The sequence below is a fragment of the Bos grunniens genome, chromosome 8 (genome assembly GCF_055505025.1).
Source record: "Bos grunniens cultivar Pamir isolate PY7600 chromosome 8, Bosgru_T2T1.0, whole genome shotgun sequence".
NCBI lineage: Eukaryota > Metazoa > Chordata > Mammalia > Artiodactyla > Bovidae > Bos > Bos grunniens.
In genome coordinates this window covers 14,883,427-14,899,104 of record NC_141172.1, presented here as the reverse complement: position 1 = coordinate 14,899,104, position 15,678 = coordinate 14,883,427, and the positions used below count along the sequence as shown (strand labels likewise).

At 40.1% G+C, this 15,678-nt stretch overlaps 1 protein-coding gene across 19 annotated transcripts in view; it reads left to right on the top strand.

Moving 5' to 3' along the window:
- Positions 1 to 15,678, top strand: part of LOC147366685 (uncharacterized) — a 361,042-nt gene that overhangs the window by 265,076 nt on the left and 80,288 nt on the right. Inside the window, exon 3 of one of the 19 annotated variants that reach the window (XR_015169474.1) lies at positions 820 to 1,544. The exons of 17 other annotated variants lie outside the window; for them this stretch is intronic. Coding sequence is in view for 1 of the 2 variants with exons in the window: in XM_086414900.1 (XP_086271026.1) it covers positions 14,298 to 14,397 (100 nt within the window). In the remaining variant the exon portion in view is untranslated. Of the gene's footprint in view, positions 1 to 819; positions 1,545 to 14,297; positions 14,494 to 15,678 lie in introns of those variants that run through there. One more of the 19 variants, XM_086414900.1, reaches the window with a different exon arrangement.

Genomic DNA, 15,678 nt, shown 5'->3' with positions numbered 1-15,678 from the left:
GAATGTCACTCTCCACACTTCAGTTTGTATACTCTTTTAAGTTCAGAACAGTGTCAATATAGATGTTTGTAGATGGTGGGCCAGAGACATGGGTACTTGTGTTCTTTTCCAGATGGTTTACTGGACTGTATTTCATTGGATTCTCGCAACAGTAATGAGAAATGTGTTTCCAGTTATTACATATAAAGAAAGAAAAATAAAGATGGAACAAGTGTGGGTTTGATCCCTGATTGGGGAGCTAAGATCCGACATGCCTAGTGCCTGAAAAAAAAAAAAAACAAAAACAAGCAAGCAAAACATAAAACAGAAGCAATACTGTAACAAATTCAATAAAGACTTAAAAAATTGTCCACATTAAATTTTTTTTTTTTTTAAAGATAAGGAAATTGGCTAAGGCCACTCTGCTAGTTAGGGGTAAAGTCAGGACCATGATTCTAACTTCCTAATTCACTTTTGTATGTGATGGTCTTTCCCTGAAAAGGCTCTGGACAAAGAAACAGAAGGGAGCAGAGCCAAAGGAGGGAATGGAGGAAGTAGTGTAAGCATAGAGCTGGGCTACGGACTGGCCTGCCCGCTGCTACAGGAAGACTATGTGTAGCTTGAGACTCCAACTGTAAGCTTTGGCCCAAAGGAGTTGTTTGGAGAAGCAACAGAGTGGATCAGTCCCCAGAAATTTCTCCTTAAATGAGACAGTTGGAGATGTCCTCCTGAACAGAGTAGAGGAATACAGCTTTGCAGCAGTTTTACAGTGCTATTTTGTATCTGTCTTTTTTTTTTTTTTTTTTTTTTGAGTACTGTTCATTTACAATGTTGTGTTAGTTTCTGTCAGACTCTGTGCGACCCCATAGACTGCAGCCCACCAGGCTCCCCCGTCCCTGGGATTCTCCAGGCAAGAACACTGGAGTGGGTTGTCATTTCCTTCTCCAATGCATGAAAGTGAAAAGTCAAAGTGAAGTCGCTCAGTTGTGTCCGACTCTTTGCGACCCCATGGACTGCAGCCCACCAGTCTCCTCCGTCCATGGGATTTTCCAGGTAAGAGTACTGGAGTGGGGTGCCATTGCCTTCTCCGTTAGTTTCTAGCATACAGCAAAATGATTCAGTTATACATATATCCACTCTTTTTTAGATTCTTTTCCCATGTAGGCCAGTATAGAGTATTGAGTAGAGTTCCTTTTGCTATATAGTAGGTCCTTATTATCTATTTTATATATATTAGTGGGTGTATGTCAGTCCCAATCTCCCAGTTCATCCCTCCCCACCTATTCCTCCCTCATAACGATGTTTGTTTTCTACATCTGTGACTCTGTTTCTGTTTTGTAAATAAATTCATTTGTAGCACTTTTTAGAAAAAGATTCCACATATTGTTGTTGTTCAGTCCCTAAGCTGTGTCCCTCTTTGAGATCCCATGGTCTGCAGCATGCCAGGCTTCCCTGTCCTCCACTATCCCCCAAAGGTTGCTCAAACTCATGTCCATTGAGTCGGTGATAACGTCCAACCATCTAATCCTCTGTTGGCTCCTTCTCCTATTGCCTTCAATCTTTCCCAGCATCAGGGTCTTTTCAAATGAGTTGCTATTTGCATCAGGTGGACAAAGTATTGGAACTTCAACATCCGTCCTTCCAATGAATATTCAGGGTTGATTTCCTTTAGGATTGACTGGTTTGATCTCCTTGCTGTCCAAGGGACTCTCAAGAGTCTTCTCCGGCAGCACAATTCAAAAGCTTCAGTTCTTCAGTGCTCAGCCTTCTTTATGGTACAACTCTCATACCCATACATGACTACTGGAAAGACCATCCTTTCATGATGCAGACTTTTGTCAGAAAAGTGATGTCTCTGTTTTTTAATATGCTGTCTGGGTTTACCATAGCTTTCCTTCCAAGGAGCAAGCATCTTTTAATTTCATGGCTACAGTCACCATCTGCAGTGATTTTGGAGCCCCCCAAAATATAATCCGCATATAAGCAGTTATCATGTGATATTTGTCTTTCTCTGTTTGACTTCACTCAGTATGACAATCTCTGAGTTTGACTCAGTCAAACTTCACATGGATGACAATGGTCCATCCATGTTGGTATTAATGGTATTATTTCATTCATTTTATGGCTGAGTAATATTCCATTGCTCTTTTGCATCTTTAAGTAAATTCCTTTTTTTTTGATAGTCTTAATATTCTAATTGCATAAGATGAATTTTCTTAGAGTCATTAGGCAGAATAGAATGTCCACTATTGAGTGCTGTTAAAGTAAATGACATCTAGTGCGAGATGTTTGCCTTCACTGTTCTTGCCTTACCTCTATGTTGAGTCAAATGAGCTACAGCCAATTATGCTATTTTTTGAGATTGATGGCAGGAGGAGAAGGGGACAACAGAGGATGAGATGGTTGGATGGCATCACCAACTCAATGGACATGAGTCTGAGTGAACTCTGGGAGTTGGTGATGAACAGGGAGGCCTGGCGTGCTGCAGTCACGACTGAGTGACTGAACTGAACTGAACTTTGAGACTAACATTTTAAGATATAACACAGCATAAATGGAGGCTTTATTCTGTCAATTTACTATTTTGATCCCTCTTCAGGATTTTATTTCTTAGCGTATCTATCTAGGTAACTGTCTCAGAGACCATAGAGACTTTGTATCTCACTCAGAGATTGTGTGACTCTTGAGGCCTCTCCACTTATTCTAGTTGGTAATTATTAGAATGCATCTGATATGAGCAGATTTAACAAATTATTTTTGTTAACTTTACACGTAAATTTCTGAAATCCAAAGTTTTCTAGAACTGCACTTTAGCTATTATACAGAAGAGAATAATTTATTTTACATGCTGGGTGAGAATAAAAGCTATTACAATGAGTTTTCAGCATTTACAATATTTTTTTATGGAAAATGAATATATCACCAATTTTGTATCATTTTAATAATTTTGGTTGGCATACAATATAGTGTCTTGGCTGAAGTACAACAACAGATGTCTGCAAATTTTTAAGTTACTCATTTGTGCGATGAAAGCAAATATGCACATACAGATGTCTAGGAGAAGGGAAAGAAGACAGCTTTAGGACACTTATCCAAAGAAGGGCTACCTAGTGAGAATGGCAGCTTAAAAGGAAGTGATTTTGAATCTCTTGACTGTCAAATAGTGAAATAAAACCAACTCATTCCAAACAGGTTTGATTTATTGTGTTGGCCACAAATTTCATTTGGCTTTTTCTGTAACATTTTATGGAAAAACCAGAACAAAATTTGTGGTCAACCCAATAATGTAACAAATATTTTTTGATCACCTACCATCAGAAAATATCTTTGTGTGAGCACTAAATAGTCTGGAGTGGCTCAGTGGAGAGTGCATGAGATAAGGAAGTGTGGATAAAGTTCTTGATAGACTTGGGCCTTAATCATATGGGACTTTGAGCCTTTGGACTTTCTTCTAAAGGCAGTGCAGAGCCACTGAAAGCAAGTGAAGGAAGATTAATTCAGAGGCAGGGCATAGAGTAAATTAGAGGAGAGACGGGAGATAGGTACGTTACTAATATATTAGTACACATTAGGTTAATAGTCCACTAGCACAGATCTTTAGGAAAGCAATCTACAAACCAGAACAAAGACAGGAACACTGTGCATTCAAAGTGTTGGGTGGTTTCACATATGATATTATACATGTTTCAATGCCATTCTCCCAAATCATCCCACCCTCGCCCTCTCCCACAGAGTCCAAAAGACTGTTCTATACATCTGTGTCTCTTTTGCTGTCTCGCATATAGGTGGGAGGGGGGTTCAAGATGGGGAACACGTGTACACCCATGGCGGATTCATGTTGATGTATGGCAAAACCAATACAATATTGTAATTAGCCTCCAACTAAAATAAATAAATTTATATTTAAAAAAAGTGTTGGTGGGAGATACAAGAGATATTTAAAGGTGCAGTTTCTCAAATGTAGCAACTGATTGGTAGCAAATAGAAACATTAAAGATATGTTCAAGTACTTGTAACCAGGGATATACTGATTGCATTATAAAAAATAGAATGTCTATTGATGGATGAATGGGTAAGGAAAATGTGGTCCATATAAATATATATACACACACAAATATGTACATATAATGGAATAGTTCAGTTCAATTCAGTCACTCAGTCATGTCTGACTGTTTGTGATCCCATGAACTGCAGCACGCCAGACCTCCCTGTCCATCACCAACTCCCGGAGTCCACCCAAACCCATGTCCATTGAATTAGTGATGCCATCCAATCATCTCATCCTCTGTATCCAGTCCTAAAAAGAAGGAAATCTTGCCATTTGCAATGATGTGGATAGACCTTGAAGGCATTATGTTAAGTGGATAAGTCAGAGAAAGACAAATTCTGTCTGATCTCACTTTCATGTGGAATATAAATCAATAAAACAAATGAAAATCCCCAACACTGAACTCATACTGAGAACAGATTGGCAGTTGCCAGAGGCAGGGGGTAAGTGAAATAAGTGAAAGGAGTTAAAAAGTATAAGCCTGTGATTCTAAAATAAGTCCTAGGGATGTAACATATGGCATGGTGACCATAGTTAATTATATTGTAAATTTGAAAGTTACTAAGAGAGTAGATCTTAAAAAGTCTCATCACAAGAAAAAAAGAACTATGATGACAGATGTTAGCTAGACTTCAGGTCAGTTCAATCGCTCAGTTGTGTCCGACTCTTTTCGACCCCATGGACTGTAGTACGCCAGGCCTCCCTGTCCATCACCAACTCCCAGAGTTTACTCAAACTCATGTACATTGAGTCGGTGATGCCATCCAACCATCTCATCCTCTGTCATCCCCTTCTCCTCCCATCTTCAATCTTTCCCAGCATTGGAGTCTTTTTAAATGAGTCAGTTCTTTGCATCTAGACTTGCATAAATTTGCAATATATATAAATATCTAATCATTGTGTTGTATACCTGAAACTAATACAATGCTACGTGTCAATTGTATTTCAGTTAAGAAAACTGAGGTTAACAGAGGAAGCTCTTGGGTAATATGGCAAGTTATAAGGATATTTGGATCTAGTTACTTATTAAGTGGGTGAAGTGTTATTTGTCTGGGACTTGGTGAAGAAGATGGGGCATTAGTGTATGTATTTGGAAATGTTTGGAGGCATTACATTTATGGTGTGGTGAAAAAGCACTAGACCTAAGAGCTCGGATTAAGTTTATAGACCTTCTGACTTTGAACCCCTAGGCAGTTGACTTCACCTCTCTGAGTCTCTCAGTTTCCTTCTCTATGGCACCCCACCCCAGTACTCTTGCTTGGAAAATCCCATGGACAGACGAGCCTGGTAGGCTGCAGTCCATGGGGTCGATAAGAGTCGGACACAACTGAGCGACTTCACTTTCACTTTGCACTTTCATGCATTGGAGAAGGAAATGGCAACCCACTCCAGCGTTCTTGCCTGGAGAATCCCAGGGACACGGAAGCCTGGTGGGCTGCCGTCCATGGGGTCGCACAGAGTCGGACACGACTGAAGTGACTTAGCATAGCATAATAAAAGTAGGTTGTTGGGAGTATTAAAGGAATTGCTGTGTTCATTTTAGAAAACTTCTAGTGGCTCAAACAGTAAAGAATCTGCCTGCAATGTGGTAGACCTGGGTTTGATCCCTGGGTCAGGAAGATCCCCTGGAGAAGGGAATGGCTACCCACACCAGTGTTCTTGCCTAGCCTCGTGGGCCCCAGTCCATGGGGTCATAAAGAATTGGACGTGACTGAGTGACTAAGACAAAGTATAATTGTATGGAGAGAGCTGATGGTGAATTTGTGACAGGAGAACTAATGGGATTGCCAAGACAGTAAGTACAAGGAGATGCAAAAGGATTGTCAGGGAATGCCTGCACTGATGGGTCTGAGGGGGCATCGCTGGTGAAAGAACTGAGAGGGGTTGGCCACAGATGGGAATCACCTTGATGTCATCCAAGTCAAGAGAGTTTCAAGAGTAAGTAGAAGGTCAGTGATGCCAAAGGGAATCAAAGATGACTTGGAGGATCCTATTAAAAGGAACCTATCAAATGTAATTGAGTAGTCACCAGAGACACTCAGAAAATCAGTTTCAACGAAGGTGTTGCAGCAGAAATCAGACGGATAAATGAATAGGAGGTAAGAGTGCTCTCTGATGAGCTACTTTTGCCATTCACCATAAGCACAGCTCCTTAGTACACACAGGAAGACCAAGATGCTCCTCCTCCTGGGTGTTTAGCCCTCCGTCCTGGTATCTTCAGTCATCCTGTGAGAGGTGCAGGAGAGGCAGTGGGAAGAGCAACAAAACCAAAACTTCATAACCACTCGTCCTGCAAATGAGTATGTGATACTGTTTATTTTGCCTTTACTCTTGTATCTGTAATTACAGGAGTGTTCCATCCACTTCTCCTCATAAATAACCATACAAGAGCCAAGGGCGGATTGTATTAAAATGGTTATTTGTTTCATTCTGATTTGTCACCAAGCTCCTGCTGCTATGTTCTGTATGGCAATACTTCATATTCTGGATATTAGCCCTTGTAAACGCCCTCAATCATAATAGCCTGGGCTTCCCAGGTGATGCTAGTGGTTTAGAATCTGCCTAATAATGCAGGAGACACAAGAAATGCAGATTCAATCCGTGGGTCAGGTAGATTCCCTGAAAATGGCAACCCACGCCAGTATTCTTGCCTAGAAAATTCTAAGGGCAGGGGAGCCTGGTGGGTTACAGTCCATGGGGTCTAAAGGAGTCGGACGTGACTGAGCACACCATCACCACCAGTATACTTCCCAGTCAAATCTGAATACCTTTCAGTCTGTGTGTATGCCTGGCAGCTGTTAGTGATGGGGTGCATGTAGTCCTATGGAATGATCCACTCTGCCTTGCTTAGAATGCTGTGATTCCTCTAATGGGATGAATCCCCTCTATTAAATCACTGTCCTTGGTAAACTCAAAGCAAGAAGTCACCTTCCAGGAAGGAGGAAGGACCCAAACTCTATCCTGAAAGAGGAAAGTAAATTCTAGTTTTTGAAATGTCCATACATGAAGATTTGAAGAATTTCTCCCACTTTCTTACACTGTGATTTTTAACAGCACTTGTTACAAAGTTTTAAAAGTCTGTGTTCTTGTGTTCTGTTCATGATATGTTTTCTATTTTATTTTTGTTTTTTATTGAAGTATAGTTGATTTACAATGTTGAATTAGTTTCAGGTATACAGCAAAGCGATTGTTACATATATTCTTTTCCAAATTCTTTTCCTTTATAGGTTATTATAAAATATTCAGTATAGTTTCCTTGTTGGTTATATATAGCCATGTGTATATGTTCATGATGTTTTATGAAATATTTAGGATCTATATTTTGGGAACCATGAGAAGTCAAAATTTGCCTTCATGTGAGAAGAAACTTAAATGTCTGTTGAATTTGTCTTTTTATGGATAAATACCAAAGGGAAAATTAGCATGGTAAAATATCTCACATTAAAAACTTCCTTATAATCATAAGCCAACACCCTAACAATGCTTAAAATCTTACATATATTGGTAATCTTTACTATGATTAGTCTTTTATTGGGACAGAAAAAAAAAGTCCATTTTGTAGCACTAGTCATATGCAGGTGATTTGCATATGACAGTTAGATATGCCCAATCACATGCCTTATCACTAATTGATTTTATTAGCTCTTAGGCCAGGTAGAGTCTTCCCAGGTGCTCAGTGGTAAAGAATCTGTCTGCCAAGTAGGACATGTGGATTCAATCCCTGGATTGGGAAGGTCCCCTGGAGAAAGAAATGGGAAACCATTGTAGCATTCTTGCCTGGGAAATCTCATGGACAGAGGAGCCTAAATGGGCCATAATATACATGGGGTCACAAAGAGTCAGACAGAACTTAGCTTCTAAAACAACAACAGGGCCAGACAGACGTTGACAGGCTAAAGAGATCAGATGGAGCTACACGGAGGTTGTCTATGATAACCCGTTGTCTATGATAACCCATTTTCTTTGCGTCTCAAGTTTCACCTTTATAGTAGTTAGATGAATTTGTGGCACAGATCAAAATAGAGTGTCTTGCAAAGAATATTAGAGTAGAAGAGGTGACCTAAGGGCTTAAATTCCTGATCTGTCATGAACCACCCATGTGTGTGACCTTGAGCAAATCACTCTACCTCCTCTGGTCTCATTCAGTTTCTTCAACTGTAAAATGAAAGTTTGACTACATCATCTCTAAGGGCCCTTCCAAGTCTGTGATTCTCTGCTTAAGTTTTCTTTCTAGTTGAAAAGATGAAGGATTGAAGGACTGCCTTAGCGCTGAGCGAAAGAACACATGGTTTTATGCATGCCTGTCTCTCTCAAGAATCCACAGTAGGAGATTCAGGGCCTGTCACCTTGACACATTCATGTTTGAGCCGGCTCCCTGGTGCTTTTGTCAGCCGTGGGCTTTTCTTCACAGAAAGTGCCTACAGGCTGCAGCACTCTCATCTCTCAACTATCTGAACATCTTCTGCATTTGTAATCAGTTTTTTTTTTTTTTTTTTTAAGCCCTGGTTTTCATTAAATGAGTTAAGTCACCTTAAGTGGCCATGAACCGTATGCTTCCCTGTATACCCAGAGATTCCTCAGGTGGCTCCCTTCAGATTGCTTCACTTCATGCATGCCTACTGACTGATCTACTCAATTCTCTTATACTCTTTCCCAGGTCCAAAGAATACTGAAATAAGATGAAGTTCTATACAAAAAAATGGCTTTATTCTTTGCCATCTCATTTAAATTTTCTCTTGTTTCTGGGTTCACGGGACCCTCAGGCTTCCAGACTCCTTCGTCTCAACATTTGTAACCTATGGTAGACTAATAAACTCATCCCTCTGCTAGGTACAGCTGGATCCATGTCCTCTTGGATCTGGTGTTGTGATAGAGACAACCCCAGAGCCCTGGTCCTTTAGCATGTTTATTTCTGCTGTAATTAACTCACTCTCTCATGACATCTTGGACTCTATTACAACTGAAAGTATATGAAAAAGGGTCAGATAAAGCAAGGGATTCCTAAATCCTCTTTCCAGATAACCCTGCCTGCACTTTTAGGTGTCTGACTGGTCAATACCCATTGTTCTTACACTCATTCACACTACAAGTTAGTTCCTCTTTCCCAGAAAGGCCACCACCTTTTGCTGTACTCTCTTGTGTCTTTGAAGCCTCTGTTACTACAAGGAGAGCAAGGTACGATAGATAACCTTCAGTGCAAAAAAGATAACTTTCTTCAATCTGGCCATAGATCTCTCAGAAACTCCCCGAAATAAGTCCTCTAAGTCAGTGGTCCCAAACCTTTTTCACACCAGGGACCTGTTTTGTGGAAGGTAGTTTTTCGAAGGAACAGAATGAGGGGATGGTTTCACGATGGTTACACCTTTATAGTATCCTTTATTTCTACTGTTATTACATCAGCTCCACCTCAGATCATCTGGCATTAGATCTTGGAGGTTGGGGACCCCTGCTCTAAGTGTTAGAAATATTACGGAAGGTTTTGCTCCCCTGGTGGCTCAGCTGGTAAAGAATCCGCCTGCAATGCAGGAGGCCTGGGTTTGATCCCTGGGTTGGGAAAATCCCCTGGAGAAGGAAAAGGCTACCCACTCCAGTATTCTGGCCTGGAGAATTCCATGGACTGTATATCCATGGGATCTCAAAGAGTCAGAAATGACTGAGCGATTTTCACTTTCACTTTGCTTTCTAAGTCATCTTAAGATAAAGGAACTCCCTATTATAGTTACACTCAGGGATTTTTATCTCAGCCTGTATTCACCTCTTGTCTAAGTGCATAGCCTGTCTTTGCAACTGTTGATTTAGAAAGAATAGAAATTTTGCACACATTTGAACAACCGACTTCATTTTGGTTGTAGATTACACGAAAGCCTATCAGGTGTCATATTTGTAGGCTCAGCGGTAAAGAATCCTCCTGCAATGCAGAAGCCACAGGAGATGTGGGTTTGATCCCTGGGTTGGGAAGATCCATTAGAGGAGGGCACAGCAGCCCACTCCAGTACTCTTGCCTGGAGAATCCCATGGACAGAGGAGCCTGGTGGGCTGTAGTCCACGGGGTCACAAAGAGTTGGACATGACTGAAGTGACTTAGCACTCATCGCACAGAATGCAATATAAAGCTGGACTTTTCCTTTTTTGTCCCTCAAAAGCTTACAATTCTGATTCTCTTTTTTTCTTGGAATCTCCCTTTGTTTAGTTTGGGCTTTGTAGAGCTGAGGTGATGGAACCAGTATCTTTAGAAGGCAGACATGCCTGGTAAATCAGGTCATTTGGTTATAATTTATTTCTGTTTGTAGATTCCTTAGCCTTCATGAAGTCTTTGATTTTTTACAGCTAAGATTGAGTTATTAAGAGAATCACTTGTTCTTTCTTGGGTCAGAATGTTGAAGGGGAATCAATATCACATTCTGTTCTATTAGTTTTGGTAGTGATTATCATCAATTAGTAAGGATTAACTTTAGGAATTAATTCTTATTAATTAATTTGTTAAGAATTAATAATTTGTTGCCTGGAGCACATGCTTCTCTCATGGTGTGTATCAAGAGAGAGGATTTTTTCTGAAAGGGCAAAAATATTATCATGATATTCGCAAAGGGTTCCATGTCCCCCCCTCAAAGTTAAGATTCACTGTTGTAGAATAGTGTGACTCTGGAAAGAAGTTATGGTCTGTGAGATCCAGTAGAACTTTTCCCTCTATCATAGACCGTAGAACATATGATTCTAGTTTTACCAAGAATGGTGAAGATTTATGCCAACCATCCTTTGATATCCTGACCTGTTACAATGAAAACTTAACATCTGTCCATTCTAGGGATCAGTAAGGTCCTTAGGTGTGTCACTGAGCTCCAGTGTGTTAGTTGCTTAGTCGTGTCTGACTCTTTGCAACCCCATGGATTGCAGCATGCCAGGCTCCTCTGTCCATGGAATTCTCCAGGCAAGAATACAGAGTGGGTTGCCGTTTCCTTCTCCAGGGGACCTTCCTAACCCAGGGATTGAACTGGGGTCTCCTGCATTGCAGGCTGAGTCTTTACCATCTGAGCCACCAGGGAAGCCCAGCACTGGGCTCATCTCTGGTTTGTTCTGCTCCCTGCTGGCCAGATGAGTCTTTTTTTTGACTGTACTGGGTCTCGGTGCTGGTGGGCTTTTCTCTGGTTGCAGCAAGCGGAGGCTCCTCTCTAGTTGCAGTGCGTGGGCTCCTCATTGTGGTGGCTTCTCTCGTTGTGGGGCGTGGGCTCCAGGTGCTCGGGCAGCCGTAGTTGTGGCACGTGGGCTCAGCAATTGCAGCTCTGAGCTCTAGAGCACAGACTCAGTAGTTGTGGTGCCCGGGCTCAGTTGCTCCGTGGCATGTGGGCTCCTCCAGGGGTCAGGGATCGAACACGTGTCTCCTGCATTGCCAGGTGGATTCTTTACTACTGAACCACCTTTGAGGCAACCAGTAAATACTAAGAAAGCCAGCTATTCATAGGCTGGTGATAGATTTCTTAGGAACCTCCAAAGCGAAGCACACAGGAGGGAAAATTTTTAGTGAAACTTTTATCTTCAAGGGCAACATGAGTCAAGTATTTCTTTATATCTAAGTTAGATTCACAAACAAAGGAGAGAGTTAGTTTACAATTCTCCTCTCTTGGATCTCATTAGCCAAAATAATCACTAACTTATTTGTTAGACCAAGTCTTTTTGGCTGGTCTTTGTGTCTCAGGTCAGGACTTATGGCTGGGAAAGGGAAATAAAATTGCTATTCTAGTGTTAAAACACCAATAGAAAGCAAAAATATTTCTAAATGTATGCTTCACCAGTAGGGTCTCTAATGTCATTTACGATTAAGTTTTCTTAGGTCCAGGGAGAGGAAAGGACCATGTGCAAGTAAAAGAGGTAGCTGATGGGGCAGTCGTATGTCGTTTTCAAATGGATGAATCTTGGCTCCTCGGAAGCCTTTGGACAGTTCTCTGGCAAGGAAAAAAAAAGATTTATTTATACACTTAACCTCTACAGAAGATTTAGGAATTTATAAACCAACAGAATCACTTCTAGACTCCACCAAACCTTATCCTTTAGGGCCATGGAGAGTTGAAACTTCATAAGCTTGATTAATACGACTGCCCAACTTAGAAGTTCTTACTTGGCCAGACTCAGTGTGGAGTCTGTCTTCTACATTTATTACTGCTACTAAGACATTGGAGAAGGGCATGGCAACCTATTCCAGTACTCTTGCCTGGAGAATCCCATGGACGGAGGGGCCTGGTGGGCTACAGTCCATGGGGTCGAGAAGAGTCAGACACGCCTGAGCGACTTCTCTTTCACTTTTCACTTTCATGCATTGGAGAAGGAAATGGCAACCCACTCCAGTGTTCTTGCCTGGAGAATCCCAAGGACAGGGAAGCCTGGTGGGCTGCCTTCTATAGGGTCGCACAGAGTCGGACATGACTGAAGCGACTTAGCATCTGCAGCAGCAGCACATGTACTAAACTCAGGCAACTGAACTGGAGTCATGTTCTTATCTGCTCTTCTGATTCCCTTCAAGACTGGGAACCAGATTTGGACACACTTAGAACTCTGAAGAAAGCAGTCTCATTATATTCAGCACGAAGAAAGGAAAAAAAAAAGTAGAATTGTATATTCAGCAAAAATGGGTAACAGAAGGCAAAAAAACAGACGTTTTAATTTTTTAAACTTTTATTTTGTATTGAGGTATATATAGCTGATTAACAATGTTGTGATAATTTCAGGTGAACAGTAAAGGGACCTAGCCATACACATGCATGTATCATTTCTTCCCCAAACTCATATCCTGTCTACGCTGCCACATAACATTGAGCAGAGTCCCACACTGCAGACGGTAGGTCCTTGGTTATCCATTTTAAAATAGCAGTGTGTACATGTCAATCCCAAACTCCCTGACTACCCCTTCATCCCCCATCCTTCAACCCAGCAACTGTAAGTTCATTTTCTCAGTCTGTGAGTCTCTGTTTTGTAAGTAAGTTCATTCGTATCATTTCTTTTTAGATTCCACGTATAAGGGACATCATATGATATTTCTCCTTCTCTGTCTCACTCACTTCACTCACTCTGACACTCTCTAGATCCATCCGTGTTGCTGAAAATCGCGTTGTTTTATTCTTTTTAATGGCTGAGTAACATTCCCTTGTATATATATACCACAACTTCTTTATCCATTCCTCTGCCAATGGGCATTTAGGTTACTTCTATCTCTTGGCTGTTGTAAACAGTGCTGCAATGAACATTAGGGCGCATGAATATTTTAAGGGCTATGTTTTTCTCCAGATACATGCCCAAGAGAGGGACTGCAGGGTCATATGGTAGCTCTAGTTTTAGTCTTTTAAGAAACCTCCATACTTTTCTCCCTCGTGGCTGTACCAATTTACATTCCCACCAACAGTATAGGAGAGCTCCTTTCTCTCCATACCTAAAGGGACATTTTTAGACAAGCAGAATCTGAGAGCATTTATTGTTAGCAGACCTGTACTACAAGAAACGTTAAAGGAAGTTCCTTTCACTAAAGGAAAATGGTGTTTTATTCTTTAAGATACATGAAATTGTTTCCTTAATTTCCCTTTCTCATCTTTCATTTTAGTGTATAGAAATGCAGCAGTTTTCGGTATATTAGTTTTGTATCCTAGAACTTTACTACATTCATTGATGAGCTCTTGTAGTTTTCTGGTATCATCTTCAGGACCTTCTTTGTATAGTATCATGTCATCTGAAAACACTGGCAGTTTTATTTCTTCCTTTCCAATTTGGATTCTCTTTTATTTCTTTTTCTCGCCTGATTTTTGTGGCTAGGACTTCCAATACTTTGTTCAAAACAGGTGGTGAGAGTGGGCATTGTTGCCTTGTTCCTGACCTTAGAGTAAATGCTTTCAGCTTTTCACCTTTGAATATGATATTCCCTGTGGGCTTTTCATATATGGCTTTTATTATGTTTAAGTATGTTTTTGCTATGCTCACTTTCTGTAGAGTTTTTTTTTTTTAAATTATAAATGGTTGTTTAATTTCATCCAAAAGCTTTTTCTACATCTATTGAGATGATTATGGGGTTTTTATTCAATTGTTAATGTGGTACATAAAATGATTTGCAGGTATTGAAAAATCCTTGCATCTTTGGGATAAATCCCACTTGATCATGATGTATAATCCTTTTAGTACATTATTTGATTCAGTTTGCTGATATTTTGTTGAGAATTTTTGCATCTATGTTCATCATTGATATTGACCTTTAAATTTCATTTTTTTGTGATATCTTTGTTTTTGGTATCAGGGTGATAATGGCCTTGCAGAATGAGTTCAGAAGCACTCCTTCCCCTGCAATTAAAAAAAGAAAACAAAAAAAAACCAGCTTTGAGAAGAATAGGTGTTAACTTTTCTCTAAATATTTGGTAGAATTCACCTGTGAAGGCATTTGGTTGTGAACTTTTTGTTGTTGGGAAGTTTGTTTTTGCTTTTATTAAACTGATTCAATTTCATTACTAATACTTGGTCTGTTCATATTTTCTAATTCTTCCTTGTTCGGTCTTGGGAGATTATACGTTTCTAGGAATTTGTCCACTTCTTTTAGGTTGTCCAGTCATTGGTATATAGTTGTTCTCAGTGGTCTTTGACTGCCCTTTGTATCCCTCTGGTGTTGGCTGTAACCTCTCCTTTTTCGTTTCTGACTTCATTGATTTGGGCTATCGCTCTTTTTTTACTTGATGAGTCTGGCTAAAGGTTTATCAATTTTGTTTATATTTTCAGAGAATCAGCTCTCAGTGTCATTGACCTTTCCTGTGGTTTTTCAAGTCTCTGTTTTATTCATTTCTGCTCTGATCTTTATGATGTCTTTCCTTCTACTGGCTCTTGGCTTTGTTTGGTTTTTTCTCTAGCTGGCAAATATTAGATTTTCCTTCCTTTTACAGGCTGAATGATATTCCATTATGAGTGGAGTGTGTGTGTGTGTGTGTGTGTGTGTGTGTATGTGTGTGTATACACACACCATATTTTCTTTATCCATTCATCTGTCCATGGACATTTGGGTTTTTTCCACATCTTGGCTATAGTGAATACTGCTGCAATAAAATAGGAAAACAGATACACATTCAAAATCCTAATTTCAGTTCTAGAAATGGTATTACTTGATCATATGGTGTTTTAAGTTTTTGAGGGACCTCAATACTGTTTTCCATAGTAGCTGTTTTAATTTATATTCCCACCAATAATGTGCAAGTGTTCCCTTTTCTCAATAGCCTAGGAGCCTTTTTTCAGTACCTAATGAGTTCCATGATTTTGACCTTCCTGTGTTTCGATCTAGTCAGTGGAACTAACCAGCTACAGGTACTCAGTAAATATGGTTTACTTATGATGAAAGCACAGGGGGTAATTACTGGAAATCTCTATGTGGAAAAATTCATTACCTACTAATGCTCACCTGAACACTCGTTCTGTTACTGTGTTAAAGAAGTATACAAAACAAATTAATCACTTCTACCACATATTATTTAGAATCTTTAGAGGAAGACAGTATTATAAGTACTGACATCTGTACTTAGATATTATATTACAGGGGCCATTATGTGATGTAAAGGAATCTCTGGAAAGAGACCCAACATAGATTTACAGTGGGCTAGTTACTAACTTATGTGCTAGAGATGTTTGAATAAACTTGT